Raw genomic sequence first — 22,791 nt, 5'->3', positions numbered from 1 at the left:
AATCCGTTAGAAACTCTGATGAAACTGTATCCCATAATTGGCCTGTCAAACTATTGCCAAATTTTCTTTAAAAAAAAAAAAAAAAAAGATGGGAGGAGGAAGACCATCAACACAGGAAAGCAATAGAAGTACATCTGCTGAAGTGAAATAGATCTGAGTTTGAATCCTGCCTTTACTCCTTATTATTATTATTATCTGTGGCCAGGTTACTTAACTTCCCTGAGCCCTGTTTTCTCATTTATAAAATGGATCACAGTGAGTCTTAATTATGTATGATAAGGATTTGATACATTTTTTAAATTAGTGAAAGAGGTTCAATAGAGTGCCTGTCTCATGGTACACTCCCATAGGAAAGGTTCATTATCATCATTTTTATTTACCTGGGTATTACTTGTAGTATACTAGCTGACATTTCAGTTCAGTTCAGTTCAGTCGCTCAGTCATGTCCGACTCTTTGCGACCCCATGGACTGCAGCACGCCCTGTCCATCACCAACTTCCGGAGTTTACTCAAACTCATGTCCATCGAGTTGGTGATGCCATCCAACCATCTGATTCTTTGTCGTCCCATTCTCCTCCTGCCTTCAGTCATTCCCAGCATCAGGGTCTTTTCCAAGGAGTCAGTTCTTCGAATCAGGCCGCCAAAGTATTGGAGTTTCAGCTTCAGCAAGAGTCTTTCCAATGAATATTCAGGACTGATTTCCTTTAGGATTGACTGGTTTGATCTTCTTGCAGTCCAAGGGACTCTCAAGAGTCTTCTCCAACACCACAGTTCAAAAGCATCAATTCTTTGGTGCTCAGCTTTCTTTATAGTCCAACTCTCATATCCATACATGACTACTGGAAAAACCATAGCTTTGATTAGACAGACCTTTGTTGGCAAAGTAATGTCTCTGCTTTTTAATATGCTGTCTAGGTTGGTCATAGCTTTCTTCAAAGGAGAAATCGTCTTTTGATTTCACGGCTGCAGTCACCATCTGCAGTGATTTTGAAGCCCAAGAAAATAAAGTCTCTCACTGTTTCCACATCTATTTGCTATGAAATGATGGGACTGGATGCCATGATCTTCATTTTTTGAATGTTGAATTTGAAGCCAGGTTTTTCACTCTCCTCTTTCACTTTCATCAAGAGACTGTTTAGATTCTATTCACTTTCTGCCATAAGGGTGGTGTCATCTGCATATCTGAGGTTATTGATATTTCTCCCGGCAATCTTGATTTCAGCTTGTGTTTCATCCAGCCTGGCATTTCACATGATGTACTCTGCATTTAAGTTAAATAAGCAGGGTAACAATATACAGCCTTGACGTACTCCTTTGCCTATTTGGTACCAGTCTGTTGTCCCATGTCCAGTTCTAACTTGCTTCTTGACCTGCATACAGATTTCTCAAGAGGCAGGTCAGGTGATCTGGCATTCCCATCTCTTTCAGAATTTTCCACAGTTTGTTGTGATCCACACAGTCAAAGGTTTTGGTGTATTCAATAAGGCAGAAGCAGATGTTTTTCTGGAACGCTCTTGCTTTTTCGATGACTCAGCAGATGTTGGCAATTTGATCTCTGGTTCCTCTGCCTTTTCTAAATCCAGCTTGAACTTCTGGAATTTCACAGTTCATGTACTGTTGAAGTTCATTTGGAGAATTTTGAGCATTACTTTGGTAGCGTGTGAGATGAGTGCAACTGTGAGGTAGTTTGAGCATTCTTTGGCATTGCCTTTCTTTGGAATTGGAATGAAAACTGACTTTTTCCAGCCCTGTGGCCACTGCTGAATTTTCCAAATTTGCTGACATATTGAGTGCAGCACTTTCACTCACCTGGAATTCCATCACCTCCACTAGCTTTGTTTGTAGTGATGTTTCCTAAGGCCCACTTGACTTCACATTCCAGGATGTCTGGCTCTAGGTGAGTGATCACATTGTCGTGGTTATCTGAGTCATGAAGATCTTTTTTGTATAGTTCTTCTGTATAGTTCACATTTTTTGAGCATTTACTATTGCCACACATGGCACATCGCCACATTACAGGCTTTATCCCACTAAATCCTTATGACAATAATAATAGTAACTTATAGGATAAGTACTATTATTATTCAGATTTTAATTGATACCCGACAGCTGGTGTTATAGAAGAACAATGGCACTGATGTGATAACTGGGTTAGAATCTCAGAGCTACCACTTAGTAGTGATTGGACTCCAGGCTGTATCTTAATTTCTCTGTTTTAATTTCTTCATCTGTGCTAAGTTGCTTCAGTCATGTCTGACTCTTGGTGACTGTTGCCTGCCAGGCTCCTCTGCCCATGAGATTCTCCAGGCAAGAATACTGGAGTGTGTTGCCATTCCCTTCCCCACTTCATCTGTAAAACAACTTATTAATGCCTGTCTCTGAGAGTCACTGGGCAATCAAAATAAACATGTATTAAATACCTGGCACACCCCAGGGTCTCATTAAAATGTTTGCTATTACTTCCACCGCTTCCCCAGACTCCCCAGGGCAGACACATTTTGGAGGGATGGACACACACTCTAAAACACCAGAGATTTGCTGATTTGCATATGCCTGTCAGTCAATGGAGAGCTTGTTAAAATGCAGCTTCCTTGGCTAATATAGTGCAGAGACAGGGTCCAAACTTCCTCATACGCTTTTGAGTTAATGCCAAATTCCTGAGGGTCTGACTCAGTAGATCAGGGGTGGGACCCAGGAAACCACATTTTTAATATTTCCTCCCAGATAATTCTGCCAACACGGACTGTCAGTCCTCAGATCATACTTGGAGAAATAAGGCTAAAGTAAAACATCCCAGTACAGCTGTTTAGAATTATACTAACTCACTATAAACACTTAAAATCCTTAACTGAAATTTTCTCACTGTTAGAAACTTGCCTTTATAGTCTCAGTTTTACCACTAAGCTCAGAAAGTGTTTCAGTGAATGTAGAATTTCCAGAGATACTGACATGGTTTCTTTAAGCACTTTCTGGCAGACTGTTGATTTAGGAATTGAAATCCCAATAACGAGATGACAGCTGGGGACACACTACATTTGAGTCAGCTCATCCTCATGGCCCTTGATTGTTTTTTACGACTAATATTTAGGACGTCTTAAAATATTTGGCATTGGTAATGGTGTGAGGTAAAAGCCAAATTTTGTAAGATAGCAAGCACATTGGTTCTGTATCAAGCAACAGCATTAATTATAGGATCTGAAAATAGAGTATTTACCAAACATTTTGAGTTTTTGAATGAGAGGAAATGAAATAGTTACGTGTTATCTGTAGGCAAATTGAGCTGTTCTTACAGAGTAAATCTGTCTGTCTGTAAGAATCTGTTAGATGTTGAAGCTTTAGGCTCTTAGGGGATAGAAACTTTGGCTGGCCCTTGAAAGGAATTTTTAAACCCAAACCCTAATTGATTAATTATGAGCTCACAGGGAAGGTGTGAACTTGCATGCGTTTAAGCTCATGCCTAAAAAGGGATGCCATTTATGCCCTTAGTAAAGTGAATTCCCCATATAAGGGATGTCATGTGATATTTCTACAGAATCTAAAAAGAAATGATACAAATTAATGTATTTACGAAGCAGAAACAGACAATGAACTTATGGTTGCCAGGAGGGAAGAATGAGGAGAAGACAGGCTAGTTAAGGAGTTTGGGATCTACATATACATACTGCTATATGTTAAATGAATAACCGATGAAATCCTACTGTGTAGCACAGGGAACTCCGCTCAGTGTGACAACCTGGGTGGGAGGGGAGTTTGGGGGAGAATGGATAGATGTATATGTATGGCTGAGTCCCTTTTCTGTTCACCTGAAACTATCACAACTCTGTTAATTGGCTATATTCCAATATAAAATAAAAAGTTAAAAAAATTTTTTTAATTAAAAACAATTAAACCGATAAATAAATAAAATAGGAAATAAGGGGAAAGTTTCTTATAGTCAGATTTTAACAGCGAGGCTTTGCTAATTTAGAATGACTTTCTGGAACGTTAATGAATCCCATTCAAACTGAAGGAAAAATGTTCTATGTCCAAATCCTGTGGAGCTGAATTCTAACATGGTGGAATGAAAGATGGAAAGAACTCTGGGGAGCTGGGGTTGGTTCTTTGCCAAAATGGGATTCACATAGGAGGTCATGACTCCCTGATTACCATCCCTATATGCACAATCCTGCATCCAGCCCGCTTCACCTGGTGACTCTCTTCACCATCTTAACAATCGACACGTCAACACATTACCTTAAGCTTTGTGAAAAGACTTCCTCTTGGGAGAATTTACAAAAGGTATAATTGCTTAAAGACAGTCCTTAAAAACTTTAACTCCTTTAGTGCCATTCTTATCTTTATGATGTTTATATTTATTGACAATCAGTGTATTTTTGTGCATTAGTGCAGTGTTCTAAAAAGAAGGTAGACTAACACAACACTGTAAAGCAATTATACTCCAATTTCTTTTTTTAATTTGAAAAAAACAGAAGTTGGAAGAGATGGGCAGTGCTGGCTCATTTTATGTTTAAATACATACGAGGGCTTTGGAGTCTGACAGCCCTGGATTCAAGTCCCACCTTTGCCTTGTTTTGCCAGTATGACCTTGGTGATAAACTAGATTTTTCTAAGGCTTGGTTTCTTCATTCATAAAATGATACAAAATGAGGGATAAGAAAACAGGATAGTTGTGAAGATTAAATGAATGAAATAATGGGCAGACCTCAATTTCTTCTCTGAAACCTGTGGGGCCAAATGTGTTTGGGGTTCAGAGTTATTCACATTTAATAGAGTTAGTATGGTACATGGAAACTTACATGCACTTTATAGCAGGGTCTGGGGTAGTATCTGTAACTAAGCACACTGATTGATTTTCTCTGCAGCAAAACATACTAAAGACTATAAACAGTGTTGTCAGTTCAGTCAAGTTTGAAGCCAAATGATTTTGTGTTAATTTATAAGACATCTTCAAAGACTATAAAAAACATTTTATTAGATCAATCCAGATCTTGAGACCAAATGAGTTTAGATTACTTACCAAAAATTTTGGAATTCTGGACTATGTGAAAAAACATAGAATTGTCTACTATGTGACAAAACCTTTAAAACATTATTAAAGCTTTTACTTAAACAGTGCTGTGTGTCAGACACTGCTTTAAGCCTAATACATATTGTCATCTACTTCAATCAGAATTGTGTAAGTTGGTGTTATTCGCATTTTATAGATGAGAAAAAAAGGCAAATAAAAGTTAGTTACTTGCTTGAGGTCACACAACTAATAAGGGATGGGTGGCACTAGGTTTTGACCCCTATATTTTACTAGATGTTAATTCTTGGCTTTATTTTTTGGAGGTGAGAGATGATTTAGCTCTTATTTCTAAATTGTGGGGTATAAAAACATTGTTTTATTGAGGTAGATCTTGCTGAGAATTACACTTTTTTTAACTATGAAACTTGGGCTTATTTGCTAACATCTAGTTTCATTTTATCAAGGAGTTGAAATACCTTGTAAAAATATATGCAGTCTCAATGATTATAGTGAATAATCACGTAAGCAAAAGCAAAGGGAAAATGAGGAATACTTAGGTGTGAAATTGAAGTATGTAGCATGTAGTCTGAGTTCAGTGTATGTCAATAAATATTTTACTTTGTAAACCTTTAAGCCTTGTGTAGCCCTTACCATCTGGTATTATTGAGAAAAGATTATTTATTATCCATGTATCTTCTATCTATACTGATGTTGTTGTTTAGTCGCTAATGCATATCTGACTTTTTTGTGACCCCATGGACTGTAACCTGCCGGGCTTCTCTGTCCATGGGATTTCCCAAGCAAGAATACTGGAGTAGGTTGCCGTTTCCTTCTCCAGGGGATCTTCTCCACCCAGGGATCAGACCTGTGTCTCCTGCACTGCAGGCAGATTCTTTACTATGGAGCCACCAGGGAAACCCATCCATACTAATATCTGTCACTACTGAATTGTTTCACAGATTTGTTTCAAAAACAAGCTGAAAGTGGCACTTATTGGTCAGAGCCTCTTTGGACAGGAGGTCTATAGTCATCTCTGCAAAGAAGGCCACCGAGTCGTGGGAGTGTTCACAGTTCCAGACAAAGATGGAAAAGCTGACCCACTTGGTGAGTGTATCTTGGAGCAACTGGATCATGGACTCTGCACTTGGCCTTCTCGGGCCGAGTCAATTTGTATGGTGGGTACAGACTCAAACATTCTCCCTTCTCTTGTGGGCCTCAAGACAAAGATGCAGGCCCCTGTTGTACTGAGTTTCTCCACTTAACAATGTGGTGATCATCAGGTCCATCAGAGGAATTTCCAAGCATATGTTTTTCCTGAGTTATGCTTGTGACTTTCCAAAGGTTCTATAAGACATGTAGAATAATGTCTGATGCAGAGGTGCCAACACAAATGCAAGGAAGCCCACATCCAATAATAGCAATTGATGTGGGCTTATAAAGAACACATTTATCTCAGAACAAATTATAACGATGGCTGCTTGACTCTTAACAGTAGGTAAAGAAAATAGCCATCCCCAAAGCAAACCTACAGTGTGATTCTGATTTGCTCACTTTAGTTATGTTGAACGAAAGGGCAAGAAACAGATATTAGGTTCATTTTTTGGTAAGATGGTACAGAAAACCCGAATGAGCTTTTTGGTCAACCCGATAGAAACAGTCTACAGGTAGAGAATAAGGACTAGTATCTAGAAACCTTGGCTTGTGACTTGAATCTTTATAAATCACTGGTATGATGCAATATATTGGTTGGGAAATAATATCTATGATAACTCTGAATTTTTTTTTTCCTGAAAGAAGCAGCTCTGGTGTTTATTCTAGTTTCTGTTACTGGGAGAATTGGATAAAGGCAGTCAGAAGGTACATACTCCCAATTATGAGTAAGGAGTAGGGATATAATGTCGGAGAAGGCAATGGCAACCCACTCCAGTACTCTTGCCTGGAAAATCCCATGAACAGAGGAGCCTGGTAGGTTGCAGTCCACGGGGTCGCACAGAGTCGGACACGACTGAAGTGACGCAGCAGCAGCAGGATATAATGTACAACCTGATAAATACAATGAACACTGCTGTATGTTACATATGAAAGTTGTTAAGAGGGTAAATCCAAAGCATTATCATCATAATAAAAATTTTTTTCTACTTCATTTATTTTGTATGTATATAAGATGAAGAATGTTTACTAAGCTTACTGTGATGATCATTTTCATGATGTATGTCAGATCATTATGCTGTACCTTTGGCCATGAGATGGTCAGAATCTAAATTGTTCTTCATCATGTTTTATTTGTAGATGTTTCATGAAATTACAATGTGCGAACTAATAGTAATACAAAATTATGGCCCAAACTTTTTTGATGAAAATAATCTTCTCTTTCATGCTCAGCATTGGCTGCAGAGAAAAATGGGACCCCTGTGTTCAAGTTCCCTAGATGGAGAGTCAAGGGCAAGACCATAAAGGAGGTGGCGGAGGCCTACAGATCCGTGGGTGCTGAGCTCAACGTACTTCCCTTCTGCACACAATTCATCCCCATGGACGTAATTGACGGCCCAAAGCATGGTTCCATCGTTTATCACCCGTCTATCCTTCCCAGGCACAGAGGAGCTTCTGCTATCAACTGGTGAGATTTTTCTTTAAATAACCAAGATGGGCCCATTTCTATTGCCTGTAATCTTTCTGTGTTTAACCTACGTGATCAAGGAACTAGGTATGCTTGAACAATTGTGAGGTCCTGATTGCATGAACTCCTTGAGATCTTGAGGTACTGCATAAGCCAGAACAGCATTCCCAAGAATCTTCTATGACCTATTGGCTCCACTGGATGTAACTAGGTATTGAGCAAGCAAAGGTCCTGTGTTCAGACGAGTCTGGGTTATGCTGGATTTCTGTTTCTCAGAACCTAGAGAATTTAATATGTGCTTTCATGTGAGCATACTAATCTCCAAGGGAGAATGTGAGTACAAAGTGTTCCTCAATTTATTTGGCCATAGAGCTTTTTTTGCAGAGTATCTCAGGTACATTTCAAGAAATGCTGAATTACCTGAAATTATCTTTCTCATGGTCTGTCTTCCCTCATTCAAGGTTAAGTTTCTTGAGGGGAGAAAGGACTATGGTCTAACGTTTTTATTGCCATAAGGCCCAGGTTCAAGAACACTGCCTGCTACTGCTCAGTATCATAGGTACACTATCCTGTGGGTCAAGGTGGGCCTTTCTCATCATCTCTACCATCTCTCCTTTACCTGCATAACCCCCAGCTCTCTCTCAGGGTCAAGTTATCATATAGGCAAAAAATCTACCCTTGGTTTAAATGTGGTGAAAAACATTTAATTATATTGGGCTGGCCAAAAATGTCATTCAGATGTTTCTATAGCATACTGTGGAAAAACCCATATGAACTTTTTGCCCAACCCAATGTTTCAAGACTGATTACATGAATTGATTTCTTTTTGGCTCTTGTAAATAGTACTATAGTGAATATCTTTGTATTTAAACGTACTTTTTTTTTTCTCATTTCACATTGCTTCCATGTGTAGAATCACTGACTCAAAGTATATGAATATTTTCAAGGCTCTTGATAACACAGTGCCAATTAGTTCCTCAAGATTTCTGAAATGAGTAGTTGATTGATTGGTCAGTTGACTGAGTTGGTCTTCTTGGCTAGTAGCTCAGAGAGGCAACAATGATTTCAGTGAAGAGTATGGCTGACCTACCACCTCATACTCTGTCTATATTAGCCTGCTTTCTGATATGCTTTTATATATGCATTCCCATCTATCTGGTTTATTGTATATACTATAAGGCCTGTGTGTGTCCGTGCTAAGTTGCTTCAGTCGTGTCTGATTCTTTGTGACTCTATGGACTGTAGCCCTCCAGGCTCCTCTGTCCATGGGATTCTCCAGGCAAGAATACTAGAGTGGGTTGCCATGACTCTCTCCAGGGAATCTTCCAGACCCAGGGATTGAGCCCGAGTCTCTCATGTCTCCTGCACTGGCAGGCAGGTTCTCTACCACTAGCGCCACCTGGGAAGCCATAAGGTCTGTAGGGTCAGTATTTCCTCTTAGGCTAAATTTATAGAACACATAATACAATTAGTTGAATTAATCCACCCTCTTTTACTATTATTTGTTTATAGACAATCTAATTCCAGCTCTAAGTGATGCCTATACCTGAATTATACAACCTAAGTTAAACATCAGTTCCCCTTTCAACACTGTACTGACTATCCTCTGTTTTATCTTCCATGATCTTATTCTGCCTAATACAGGGTCAGGTGCAATGTGGGAACTGGACCCTGGTGGGCAAAATTACTTGATGTTGCAATAGAAAGCCAACGCCTGGGAGTCAGTGAGACGTAGTACTGATGGTCTCTGATGCCTTTTCATTACTATGTGTTAATAAGAAAGATTACAGAGATGGGGATGTATAAAATCACAGAGCCACTAAGTTCTCCTTTTTATGAGTGCTGATATCGCCCAGCCCTGCTGTAATTTTCACAGTAGCTTCATTCACTGTCTATTTTCCACTGTAACCACATTGTACTTTCATGTTACTAATTCACCTTATGATAGAGTTAACCAATGTGTTACATTGCAACTCTTCTTTTCACAGGACTCTAATCATGGGAGATAAGAAAGCTGGGTTTTCTGTTTTCTGGGCTGATGATGGTTTAGACACAGGACCCATCCTTCTCCAGAGGTCGTGTGATGTGGAGCCCAATGATACCGTAGATGCGCTTTATAATCGATTTCTTTTTCCAGAAGGAATCAAGGCCATGGTCAGTACAATTATGCCATCACAGAGAATCTAGTAAACCTTTAAAGTTTTGGCAATATTTCTCTTTTATTGAGGATTTACTCCTATGAATTTTTACTAAAAATAAGTATGAAAAACAAAATTAGATTTTATTGTATTTACTAATAGGATGGTATATTGAGGGAGGAAATCTGAACTTCAGAATTTCTTATTCTGTGAAGCTGACTTATTCTTCTGAGGACAGTGATCAACTGGATAAAGTAGTCATCAAACTTCATTTATTTTACCACTTATTTGGATCTCCATCCTGTTTGTAATGACTATTTGTAAAGAAGTAGCAGAATCTGAAGAAATTTTGCTATGTAATTTTGACTTCCTTCAAAAACATTTAAAATCAGTCTATGTAATAGGGCAAAATTTGACGCTGCTTTATTTGTTCAGGTATGCTCTGAATTAAAAACTCAAAACATGCACATCACAAAGAAGTGATATATTAACCTGTAAAAACATTGAAAGATAATTTCAGTATCATTTAATGTTTTATAGTGTTTGATATGGTAGAAGTACAGCACAGAGGTGGACAATAAGATGATATAAAACAGCAGCCATTGATTTAGGAGAGAGGAGAGCAGTATTTTGCTTGTCAACATTTAATGATTAAGGGTGTGCTTTCCTAGTAGCTCAGATGCTAAAGCATCTGCCTGAAATGCAGGAGACTTGGGTTTGATCCCTGGGTTGGGAAGATCCCCTGGAGAAGGAAATGGCAACCCACTCCAATATTCTTGCCTGGAGAATCCCACGGACAGAGGAGCCTGGGTGGCTACAATGCATGGGGTCACAAAGAGTTGGACACGACTGAGTGACTGACACAATGATTAAGAGAGTAGTTCTTGCTCTACCATTTGTTTGTTGTATAGTAGGCAAGTCATTTAGCCCCTATAGCCTTGGTTTCCTCATCTATAAAATGTAGACACTACTGCCTGACTTACAAGGTTGTTGTGAAAATTAAATGACATTTGTGTAAAGCATCTGGCACACAGTAGGTGCTCAAAATGATTATTATAATCAAAATAGCAGTCTGTGTGTCCAGTAGCATTTTTGCAAACCTGGATTATGGCCAGAAACAGGTAGAATGAATGAGCTTAGCTTGAACCTGTCCCAGGTGGCTCCCTCCACATGCTCTTGAAGAGGTTGGAGTACTTAGCTGTGAGTACTTAGAGAGAAAACTGAGAACATGAGCTCACATAAGTCTCCCAGTGAAGGACACAGGCTCTCAACTCAAGGTAAAAATAAATGGTGCACAGAAGGGGACACAGGACACATCCCAAAGGCAATCAGACTCATGGACAGACTAATTTTTTTTTATTCCAGGTGTCCTAAACTATAAATCCAGGTGAATTCCTTAAACATAACTATGTATTATTTTCTAGAATCATCATGATGAGCAGAAGTAACCTGCAATGACTTATTTTACAATTATCTTCCTAATATTTCCATTGAAAAAGCAAGATTGAAATGTGTTTAAATAAAGGAGTCATATTTAAAAGTGCGGGCTGGATATTGGCAGTAGATAGATCTGGAGACAGACCCTTCTCTCACACCTACCAGCTGTCTCTGTGATCTTGCTGCTGCTGCTGCTAAGTCACTTCAGTCATGACTGACTCTGTGCAACCCCATAGATGACAGCCCCACAGACTCCCGTCCCTGGGATTCTTCAGGCAAGAACACTGGAGTGGGTTGCTATTTCCTTCTCCAGTGCATGAAAGTGAAAAGTGAAAGTGAAGTTGCTCAGTTGTGTCTGATTCTTAGCGACCACATGAACTGCAGCCTACCAGGCTCCTCCATCCATGGGGTTTTCCAGGCAAGAGTACTGGAGTGGGTCACCAGTGCCTTCTCCTCTGTGATCTTGAGCTAGTTGCTTTTTCTCAAGCTAATTGCTTGAGGCTTTTTGCAACCTCATATGTAAAACAAGACTGATAATATCCACCTTGTAGGACTTGTGTGATGTTAGTTAGTCACTCAGTCATGTCCGACTCTTTGTGACCCCATAGATTGTAGCTGACCAGGCTCTTCTGTCCATGGCATTCTCCAGGCAAGAATACTGGAGTGGATTGCCATTTCCTTCTTCTAGGATTGAACCCAGGTCTCTTGCATTACAGGCAGATTCTTTACTCTCTGAGCCACCAAGGGATATTTTACATAAAGAAGCTAACCCGTGTGTGTGTGTGTTAAGCTGCTTCAGTTGTGTACGATTCTTTGCAACCCTTTGGACTGCAGCCCACCAGACTCCTCTGTCCATGAGATTTGCCAGGCAAATATACTGGAGTGGGTTGCCATTTCCTATTCCAGGATATCTTCCCTACCTGGAGACTGAACCTGAGTCTCTTATGCCTCTTGCATTGGCAAGCAGGCAGATTCTTTACCACTAGCGCCACCTTTGAGAGAGTCAATTTCTAGGCAGGTTGATAAGAAGTCTGGGGGTCCCCAAGGAGAGAGGGGTCTGGAATTCTCAAGGTGGAGGAAAGGACAAACTTTTTTTCTTCTACATTCCTTAGGATTATATAACAGTAATGTATCCTGCTTAAGGACAGTTTCTAGAAAAAACCTTCTGGCTAATCCTGTTATCTTAAAATGTAAATTATGTGAGTGGGTCTAGTAAGGTCTTTACAACCTCCAGACATTCTTTTGATTCACTGTAATAACTAATTAAAAGGTATATAACTCCATTGCTAACACTAGCGAGGGGGCACTCTTTCTGCCGCCTTCTGATGTCTTTGTCAGAAGCTTTCTCTATCTCTTTTATACTTTAATAAAACTTTATTACACAAAAGCTCTGAGTGATCAAGCCTCGTCTCTGGCCCCGGATTGAATTCTTCTCCTTCGGAGGCCAAGAATCCCAGCAGCTTTCATGGTTCAGTAACAACCTTTCATCTTTGGGGCTCGTCCGGGATTCTTCAGGACAAGGTAAGGATGCTTGGAGCTCTAGTTCTTTGTTCTCCTAGCGAACACGTTTTCTGCTGTACTTTACTAACTCTACAGTATGCTTGTGTGAATGAATGACATGCCTTGAGCAAAGCAAGTGAGGAGGAGCCCTGTTCTGCGGTTCTGCAGTGACCTCATATGGCTTATGGCAGAAACCTGTCAGGGGTTTATACCGACCTGCCAATGCCAAGAGGCACCCAATGTCTCCTTTGGCGACCGACCAGAAATGGGCAAAGTGTGTGGACCGAACTCTCCTTTCTCGGTCAAACTTTCCAGTTTCTTTGACCATTTCATAACTCCTTGGGAATTAGAACTACTAACCTATCTGTCGGATCATAGACTTTCAAGGGGCTTGTGATCTATGCTGTTACTGTGTACTGTTACTTAGGACGCCAACTTGGATTGGTAGTCAGGAAGCGCCTAGCCTTGCTAGGAGTCGAAAGTTCAGAAGCTAGATGGAGCTCTAGCCCCAAGAGCATCTCTGAGGTTAAAGGTTACTCAGATTGGAAGTGCAATGGGTATCTTCCTGTGGTAATGCTAGCTCTTAGTGGACCAGAGGAGGCTTTCCAGTGGCTTTTGTCCCAACTCCTTAGATATTCTTTCTGTGGAGTCTGTGGGAATGAAATGGAAGGACTGGCCCTAATAACTCGAGGACAAAAATCAATTTTTCCTCACTGGCCAGTCCTTCACCATCTCTTTTGCTATTGCTTATACTGGTGTGGTGATGCTTGGAAGGAACATCTCAGTTTTATGTTCATACTGGTCTTATTGTGGTCAGGAATATACTCAGGGTTGTGCACAGGCACTAGGTGACGAATGTTTCCCCCAGCAGTCTTAGCTTGAGAGGCATTCCGGAAGGTTACTGATTGCACCTCAGGTGGCATCAGAGGCAAGCAAGGTTTTAATGGTGAGGAGCTGGACATCAGTCTGGGATGCCATCAGGTCTACCCCTGGTGCATCTCTGCCCTGCCTCGGTGGTAGAACCAGGAGGGAAGAGTACAGTGGCTGCATCGGTAAGGGACAGACTAAGTCCGACCAAGGAAGGGAAGCTTTGGTGTAAGGTTTGTCTACACCCCCATGTAGATCAGTGAGGGACGCCTCCGGTAGAGAGATGGTGCTGGTTGCTTCTTTCTCTCTTATAGATGGGGGCTAACAATTCCAGACCCCTAGCTCTTCCTTGAGAACCCCTGACCCCTCTCTCCTTGGGGACCCCCGGACTTCTTATCAACCTGCCTAGGAATTGACTCTCTCACCTGGGAAGCCCACCTAACACACTGCCTGGTACAATTATGGATTCAAAGAAATTTTATCAAAGTCTGACTCTCTGGACATATTTATATATAGTAATTCTGTTAAACAGAAACTTCAGTTAAATAGTGGTAACATGTTTGGCTTTAGGTGGAAGCTGTCCAACTTATAGCTGATGGTAAAGCTCCTCGCATTCCCCAGTCAGAAGAAGGAGCAACATATGAAGGTATCCAGAAAAAGGAAAATGCTGAGGTATTTATATCAACTTAGTTACACTTCTCAGAATTCACTGTTCCCCACCTTTGAGCAGTTCTCAGTGTACCATTTCCTCAATGAAAAGAAGATCTCCAAGCCACCTGCCCCATCCCTACCCATGTCTGCCACTGATGGAGAGACATGTCTCTATTGCCTTTGAGACTTGAGAAGTTCAACCTGTGCTTTGCGCATTCCTAGATCTCTTGGAATCAGTCTGCTGAAGCTTTACATAACTGGATCCGAGGTCATGATAAAGTCCCTGGAGCTTGGGCAGAGATAAATGGACAGGTATGTTCTAGGGGCCCAATGTTTTCTTTCAGCGTGTGACCTTTGTAAGAGGCATTGCTCATGAGTTGAGGCTTCCCCTGGTTCTTCCTTTGCTTGTGAGGAGAGTTTGTGTTCTAGGTACACGTGACCAACTAAAGGAGTTTAGGTACACGTGGCCAGCTAAAAGAGCCTAGGTGCACATGGTCATGTGCTGCATTTTTTACTCCGCACATATGGAGCCTTTGATGTGAGGCAGACACTAGGCACAGCCTCTGCTCTCAGGGAGACTGTAGTTTTATGGAAAAAGCAGGGAAATGAATAAGCACTCACAAGGCAGTAAGACAAATGCTGTAACTGAGGTCCAGCCTCAGGTATCTTAGGAAAGCCTTCCTAGAAAAGTTGTTTGGCTTGCACTTCAAGAAGAGGTCAACAAGTAGAGAATGAGACACAGAGTTAAAGACCCAGAGGTAGGAGAGCATGTTACCCGGACAGGAACTTGCAGTAGAGTTCAGAGAAGCTGGGGCCTCAGATGTGAGGAGTGAGAGTGAGAGGACGGGGAAGAGATGCTGCAGGGGCGGTGGGCAGGGGTAGGTGCAGGGGCAGGAACAGGAAAAGCCTTCTGATAGCTGGGGAAACTCCGCTCAACTCAGCTTCTCAAGCTTTGCCTCCTCTAGGAAGTCTCCTGACCTCATACTCCCAGCCTGGTGGGACTGGGCATCCCTTTTCTCCTTTCCAGTAATGCCCTGCCTAGCTCTGACTCAGCATATTGTCTATTGTAAGCATTTCTTTATGTATCTATCCCTCTACCCACCACAGACCGGGAGCCCCTCAAGGGCAAGGGCATCATGCTGTTGTCTTGATAGTTTCGGTCCTTCAGCTGGGTCCTCAGTGCTTATTAGATATCAATAAAACTATATGGGATCAGTGAAGAACCAAAGGTGGAAGTCCAGTGCCATGGATAAGAGTATGGAATTGGAGGGTACTACGCTAAGTGAAATAAATCAGACAGAGAAAGACAAATGCCGTCTGATATCATTTATATATGGAATCTAAAAAATACAACAAAGTAGTGAATATAACAAGAAAGAAACAGACTCCAAATATAGAAAACAAACTAGTGGTTACCAGTGGGGAGAGGGAAGCGGGGAGGAGCAAGACAGGAATAGGGAATTGAGAGGTACAAATTATTATGTGTAAACTAAGCTACAAGTATATATTGTACAATGTAGAGATTACAGCCAATATTTTATAATAACTATAAATGAAGTATAAAAATTGTGAAATCACTATTGTACACCTGTAACTTATATAATATTGTACATCAACTATACTTCAATAAAACATTTTATCATGGACATCCTTATACAAATGTACTCTTGATTACATGAGGAATATTGGATATACATCTTGGACTATAGTGACATCATATAGCGTATGAATATATTCTATCACAATTGATAATGCCTTGTTTTTCAAAGCATTTATACTCACAGACACACCAAAAGTATGGGATCTGAAGCCAGAATGTTTCCAGTAAAATTCTGGCATTGCCACTATTTGTTGTATAACCTTGGGCAGGTTACTTAACCATTGAGTACCTTGGTTTCCTTATTGCAGAATGAGACTAATAATAATAGTGCCTCCTTCATTGGTTTGGAGTTGTTGTAAAGATGCAATGAGTTAATACATGTTAATTCATCTAAGCACTTAGACCCGACATAGAATAAATACTCAATAAATATTAAATAATAGAGTTGTCAATAAATGGTAGCTGATGACCACAGAATTATAAGAGGTGGCTTAGTGGTAAAGAATCCACCTACCAATGCAGATGTAAGGGACACAGGTTCAGTCCTTGGGTTGGTAAGATGCCCTGGAGGTGAAAATGGCAACTCACTCCTGTACTCTTGCCTGGGAAATCCCATGGACAGAGGAGCCTGGAAGGCTACAGTCCATGAGGTCACAGAGAGGCAGACACGACTGAGGGGCTGAGCACACAGGCAAGCATAGAATTAAAGTAATGACTATCATGACAATAGCAAATCAATTAATATCCAGTTCTCTTGGTTACAGTCTGGATCCAGTCTTGTTTCCATGCGCTGACCCACAACGCTTCCTGTACCTCCCATCACACATTCCGCTGCAATGCAATAGTCTGTTTACTACTCTGCACCTGCCTCCCTGCGCCCACATCAATACCTCCACTTCCCACAAAAACTCTACCTTCAGGCTGCAAAGTCTGTGAGAGCTGTCATGTCATTCACCTTTGCGTCAGTGCAAATAAGTGATACATGTATACTTGCATCCCCTGGATGTGGGGCGTTTTTCAACTCTTCAGTCATACCCTCACAGACTGTCTCTTGCCTTGTGTCATTCCGATAGGTGCTTGATATAGTCTCTTACGCTGGCAGTGGGAGGTCTCTCATTTGGGCATAAATGAGAATGTCAGCTGCTTTTTTTTGCAGGGCATGCTGCTTTCATACACCCTTATAGACAGCCTTCATTTCCTCCTTTCACAACTTGGGTTTGGTCTCTTTACTAGGTGGTCACTTTCTATGGCTCATCATTGCTGAATAGCTCCGTCCCTCCTGGAGAACCACTGGAAATTAAAGGTGCTGAGAAGCCTGGTCTTGTTACCAAAAATGGACTTGTTCTTTTTGGTAACGATGGAAAAGCAGTGAGTGTTCAATAGGGTTACCTATAAAATCACTTTGGTGGTTTCCTTCAATTACCCAAGCTCTTGAGGGAGTCTGGCAGGGCAGACTCCCAGGACAGTCTGGCTGTGTAGTGGGATATAGGAGGTTTAAGATGTCTGTGGCCCATTTCTCTCTGGGGATGAGCTGGCTTTATGTGCCTTGATTGAGAACCAGGCATCTCAGGATGGACCCACTGGACCTGCACAGCCTGCTCTGTGATACAGTAGAAAGAGCTTAGCGTTTGGTCAGGAGCCAGGGTGTGAATCCCTGCTCTGTCGCTTACAGTTGTGAGCAGGATGCCTCTCCCCTCTGAGGCTCCGTTTCTCCGTCTACAGAACAGAGAGTGTGATCTGGTCTGGGAGGATCAGGTGGTGTGAGCCTTCTCAGATGGTCCTCCCTTTGCCAATAGGGAGATGCCCATCTGCACTGCCTGCACGTGGGAGCATGAACTCTGACCCTCGGTGGGCTCTTGGGCAGGTGCCCAATGAGCAAAACAAAAGGGAATTTGCAGCTCACAGATACCTTCCCCTGGCTCACAGGATACATCAGTTATAGAGATTGTAGGCCTCAGAGTCCAGCTTGTCCTGGCTTGTAACCTCAGCTCTGTTACTTGCTGTGAGGCACTGGGCAAATTACTAAACCTCACTGAGCCTTCATTTGCTTATCAGTAAAATGGGGATAATAAGGACACCTGCATCTATCAGGATTTAGGAGACTGAATAAGATACTCAGCATATACGTACTTAGCACTGTGCCTGCTGCAGACTAAGAGTGCAGAAGATGGCAGTAGAGGCAGTAATAGTGCTATTAGCAGCATGGTAGTCGTTGTCAGCTTTGGAACCAATACCTGAATCCAAGTGTCAATTTTAGGGGTGTTTATCATCCTCTCTGCTGCCATAACTGAAATACCATTTCAGCCCTTTTATACACAGTAGGTAGTGCTTTCAATCCATATTTTCGTATTTGCCAAATAAGCTGGTCCTTATACTCACATAAGATGCTTTCTTACACCAATCTCACTTTTGACTTGTCCTACTTCTCAATTTTTTCGCTTGTTTTGTCGTTATTTTACAGCTGATGGTGAGAAATCTGCAGTTTGAAGATGGAAAAATGATTCCTGCCTCTCAGTACTTTTCATCGGGTGAGATGTCAGTGGTGGAACTCACAGCTGAAGAGGTGAAGGTGGCAGAGACCATCAAGGTGAACACGTGACGTTTTTAATGTTCCTTGTCTTGCAACAATTCTTGTAACCATTTTTGTAACTCATACCATTAATCTTCAAAGGAGTTGGATGGAACTTTTATTTCCTCTTTTTTTGTATTAGCTGCAAAAGGAAATCAATGCCAAAATTTATATGCACATTTATTTCTCATTCATATAAGTAATCCAAGGCAGTTCTAGGTTTGCATGGGGGTAAAGTGGGAATATGAGGGCTAGGGGTAGAGTCAAGCAGGAACCCAGGCTCTGCTATCTTTAAGGACCCGCTGGGTGTTATCTCCATCCCAGACAGCCAAGAAGAGCAAAAGAGCACAGAAAATCGTGTGACGAAGGTTTTTCATGGGCCACAATTGAGAGTGTTATTGTTGTTTAGTCGCTAAGTCATGTCTGACTCTTTTGCAACCCCATGGACTGTAGCCCGCCAGGCTCCTCTGTCCATGGGACTTCCCAGGCAGGAATGCTGGAGCGGGTTGCCATTTCCTTCTCCAGAGGATCTTCCCAATCCAGAGATCGAACCCGCATCTCCTGCATTGGCAGGTGGATCTTTTTAACCACTGAGCCACTAGGGAATCAAGATTGACAGTACAGGTCACTTATATTCATATTCACTGGCTAGAAGTTGGTCAAACGGCGCTCTCTAATTGAAGAGATGCTGAGACATGTAAACAAGTAGGTTTGATGAGAAGCTAGTACTCTCCGCCAGTGTTCCATATGGCAGCTCCCTCATAAAAGTTTCCCTCGTGTCATGTAGGTCATCTGGGCTGGAATTTTAAGCAATGTCCCTGCTATTGAAGATTCAACAGACTTCTTTAAATCTGGAGCAAGATCAATGGATGTTGCCAGGTAAAACCACCACCTCAGTGACTCACACCCCTGCACCAGGGATTTTCACTTTGACCTTGAAAATCGAATCTAAATCCTTTGTACTAGATGTCATCACTCTATCATACCCATCTATTATATTTCTCTTTCCTTCATCTTTCTTTGCTTGTTTCCATGGTCAAATACATGTATTTGTTCTCTTTTCTTTGTTGCTAACTAGGAGTGTTTTCATATTGACTATACACCTAGAAAACCACCCTACTAATTGTTTATTTCACTTAAAAATATGTCTTCATATTTCTTAGCCTATTCTCCTCCAATTCGAATTGGGAGGCTCTAAGTGAGAATGTTACAATATACAGCCTTGATGTACTCCTTTTCCTATTTGGAACCAGTCTGTTGTTCCATGTCCAGTTCTAACTGTTGCTTCCTGACCTGCACACAGATTTCTCAAGAGGCAGGTTAGGTGGTCTGGGATTCCCATCTCTTTCAGAATTTTCCACAGTTTATTGTGATCCACACAGTCAAAGGCTTTGGCATAGTCAATAAAGCAGAAATAGATGTTTTCCTGGAACTCTCTTGCTTTTTCCATGATCCAGTGGATGTTGGCAATTTAATCCCTGGTTCCTCTGCCTTTTCTAAAACCAGCTTGAACATCAGGGTGTTCACGGTTCACGTATTGCTGAAGCCTGGCTTGGAGAATTTTGAGCATTACTTTACTAGAGTGTGAGATGAGTGCAATTGTGCGGTAGATTGAGCATTCTTTGGCATTGCCTTTCTTTGGGATTGGAATGAAAACTGACCTTTTCCAGTCCTGTGGCCACTGACGAGTTTTCCAAATTTGCTGGCATATTGAGTGCAGCACTTTCACAGCATCATCTTTCAGGATTTGAAACAGCTCAACTGGAATTCCATCACCTCCACTAGCTTTGTTTGTAGTGATGCTTTCTAAGGCCCACTTGACTATGCAGAGTACATCATGAGAAACACTGGACTGGAAGAAACACAAGCTGGAATCAAGATTGCCGGGAGAAATATCAATAACCTCAGATATGTAGATGACACCACCCTTATGGCAGAAAGTGAAGAGGAACTAAAAAGCCTCTTGATGAAAGTGAAAGAGGAGAGTGAAAAAGTTGGCTTAAAGCTCAACATTCAGAAAACGAAGATCATGGCATCCGGTCCCACCAGATGAGGACCGGATAGATGGGGAAACAGTGGAAACAGTGTCAGACTTTATTTTTGGGGGCTCCAAAATCACTGCAGATGGTGATTGCAGCCATGAAATTAAAAGACATTTACTCCTTGGAAGAAAAGTTATGACCAACCTAGATAGTATATTCAAAAGCAGAGACATTACTTTGCTGACTAAGGTCCGTCTAGTCAAGGCTATGGTTTTTCCTGTAGTCATGTATGGATGTGAGAGTTGGACTGTAAAGAAGGCTGAGTGCCGAAGAATTGATGCTTTTAAACTGTGGTGTTGGAGAAGACTCTTGAGAGTCCCTTGGACTGCAAGGAGATCCAACCAGTCCATTCTGAAGGAGATCAACCCTGGGATTTCTTTGGAAGGAATGATGCTAAAGCTGAAACTCCAGTACTTTGGTCACCTCATGCGAAGAGTTGACTCATTGGAAAAGACTCTGATGCTGGGAGGGATTGGGGGCAGGAGGAGAAGGGGACGACCAAGGATGAAATGGCTGGATGGCATCACAGACTCGATGGACGTGAGTCTGAGTGAACTCCGGGAGATGGTAATAAACAGGGAGGCCTGGCATGCTGCAATTCATGGCGTCATGAAGAGTCGGACACGACTGAGTGACTGAACTGAACTGAAGTGAGACTGTTAATCGGAATTTTCCTATATAATTGCATCTAAAAGGATACCTAACATTGATTATGCTTACCCCAAATCTTTTTTCCTAACTCCCCAAGTTACCCAGTATGGTATATCTAGAATGAGGATCATCAGACTTCTTGCAAGAGTAAGAGTAGTCACTCTATAGTCAGAATTTCTCTGCAGAAGTTTGCAATAGGTAGAAAGGGCTAGAGGACTAGAAAGCCGCCCTCTATGGCATGAAGAGCAGACCAGGATCCTAATAGTGGAGAATTTTGTAGAGGTGTTTTTCCTTTGAGGGCCACCGTACGGCTATTTACTAAATAAACAAGGTAAAAGTCTTCATGTTGACAAAGCAAGTGTTCTTGATGAATATTCTGTTCACATATTCATTCTTGTATTTTTTAAAATAATTTTTATTGAAGTATAGTTAACTTTCAGTGCTGTGTTATTTTCTGCTATATAACAAAGTGAATCAGTTACACATTGTTGACTAAAAAATAAAGTCGCAACCTGAAAGTAGAGTTATTTCATTTGGTGGGAATGTTTAGAACTCCGAGCCCAGGAAACAGCATCTCAGTAGCTCTGAGAAAACTGCTCCAAGGAGGCCCGAGGGGAAGTCTGGCTATATACAAGTTTGCAACAAAGGGAGCAGGCCACTTGAACATCAGAACTCAGGTATCTGAGCTAAGGAATTTAGCATTCTGTGTATGGAGAGATTGGAGAAGGCAATGGCACCCCACTCCAGTACTCTTGCCTGGAAAATCCCATGGACGGAGGAGCCTGGTAGACTGCAGTCCATGGCGTCGCTGAGTCGGACACGACTGAGCGACTTCACTTTGACTTTTCACTTTCACGCATTGGAGAAGGCAATGGCAACCCACTCCAGTGTTCTTGCCTGGAGAATCCCAGGGACGGGGGAGCCTGGTGGGCTGCCGTCTATGGGGTCACACAGAGTCGGACACGACTGAAGCGACTTAGCAGCAGCAGTATGGAGAGATGCAAGCCTCTGGGCTCACTGCATTCATTCCTTCATGTGCACCTCAGCTACCTAGGCACAATCCTGTTTCCCTGTTCACCTTGCTTCCTGCCTTCCCCCAGCTCCTCAGCAATCACCATAGGGGTTGGTAGCATCCGCTGGATCTCAGTTTGGGGAGCCCTTACATTTGGAGGCCAGAAATTGCTGATGGCTATGACATTTTTTGTCTATTAAAATGGCAGGAGATATGTTCATTTCACGCATACACATATATTCAGTCTTGTTTAGATTTTATACTTATATAGGTCACTGTGGAGCATTGGGTAGAGTTCCTTGTGCTGTACAGTAGGTTCTTCTTATTGGTTATCTATCTTATATACACGTGTGTATGTATACACTCAGTTGTGTCCAACTCTTTGTGGCCCCATAGATGGTAGCCCACCAGGCTCCTCTGTCCACAGAATTTTCCAGGCAAGAATACGGGAGTGGGTTGCCGTTTTGTATTTCAGGGGATCTTCCTGACCCAAGGATAAGCCCACGTCTCCTGCCTCTCCTGTACTGGCAGGCAGATTCTTTACTAACTGCACTACCTGGGGAGGTTCTGTTTAGTACCCACCGTAGCCATGTGGGCTTTCCTGGTGGCTCAGAGGGTAAAGAATCCGCCTGCAGTGTAGGAGATGAGGGGTCAATCCCTGGGTTGGGAAGATCCCCTGAAGAAGGGAATGGCTACCCA

At 41.8% G+C, this 22,791-nt stretch overlaps 1 protein-coding gene across 1 annotated transcript in view; it reads left to right on the top strand.

Annotated features, from left to right (window-relative positions):
- ALDH1L2 (aldehyde dehydrogenase 1 family member L2) overlaps positions 1–22,791 on the top strand; it is a 63,325-nt gene that overhangs the window by 5,949 nt on the left and 34,585 nt on the right. Inside the window, exons 2-9 of the mRNA XM_069581068.1 lie at positions 5,968–6,112; positions 7,391–7,625; positions 9,614–9,779; positions 14,138–14,239; positions 14,441–14,530; positions 17,052–17,186; positions 18,280–18,405; positions 19,175–19,266. Of these exons, the coding sequence (XP_069437169.1) occupies positions 5,968–6,112; positions 7,391–7,625; positions 9,614–9,779; positions 14,138–14,239; positions 14,441–14,530; positions 17,052–17,186; positions 18,280–18,405; positions 19,175–19,266 (1,091 nt within the window). The remainder of the gene's footprint in view (positions 1–5,967; positions 6,113–7,390; positions 7,626–9,613; positions 9,780–14,137; positions 14,240–14,440; positions 14,531–17,051; positions 17,187–18,279; positions 18,406–19,174; positions 19,267–22,791) is intronic.

The sequence above is a fragment of the Ovis canadensis genome, chromosome 3, assembly GCF_042477335.2.
Source record: "Ovis canadensis isolate MfBH-ARS-UI-01 breed Bighorn chromosome 3, ARS-UI_OviCan_v2, whole genome shotgun sequence".
Classification (NCBI taxonomy): domain Eukaryota; kingdom Metazoa; phylum Chordata; class Mammalia; order Artiodactyla; family Bovidae; genus Ovis; species Ovis canadensis.
Note: the sequence above shows the minus strand (reverse complement) of the source record. Positions and strands in the feature narration are given on the sequence as shown.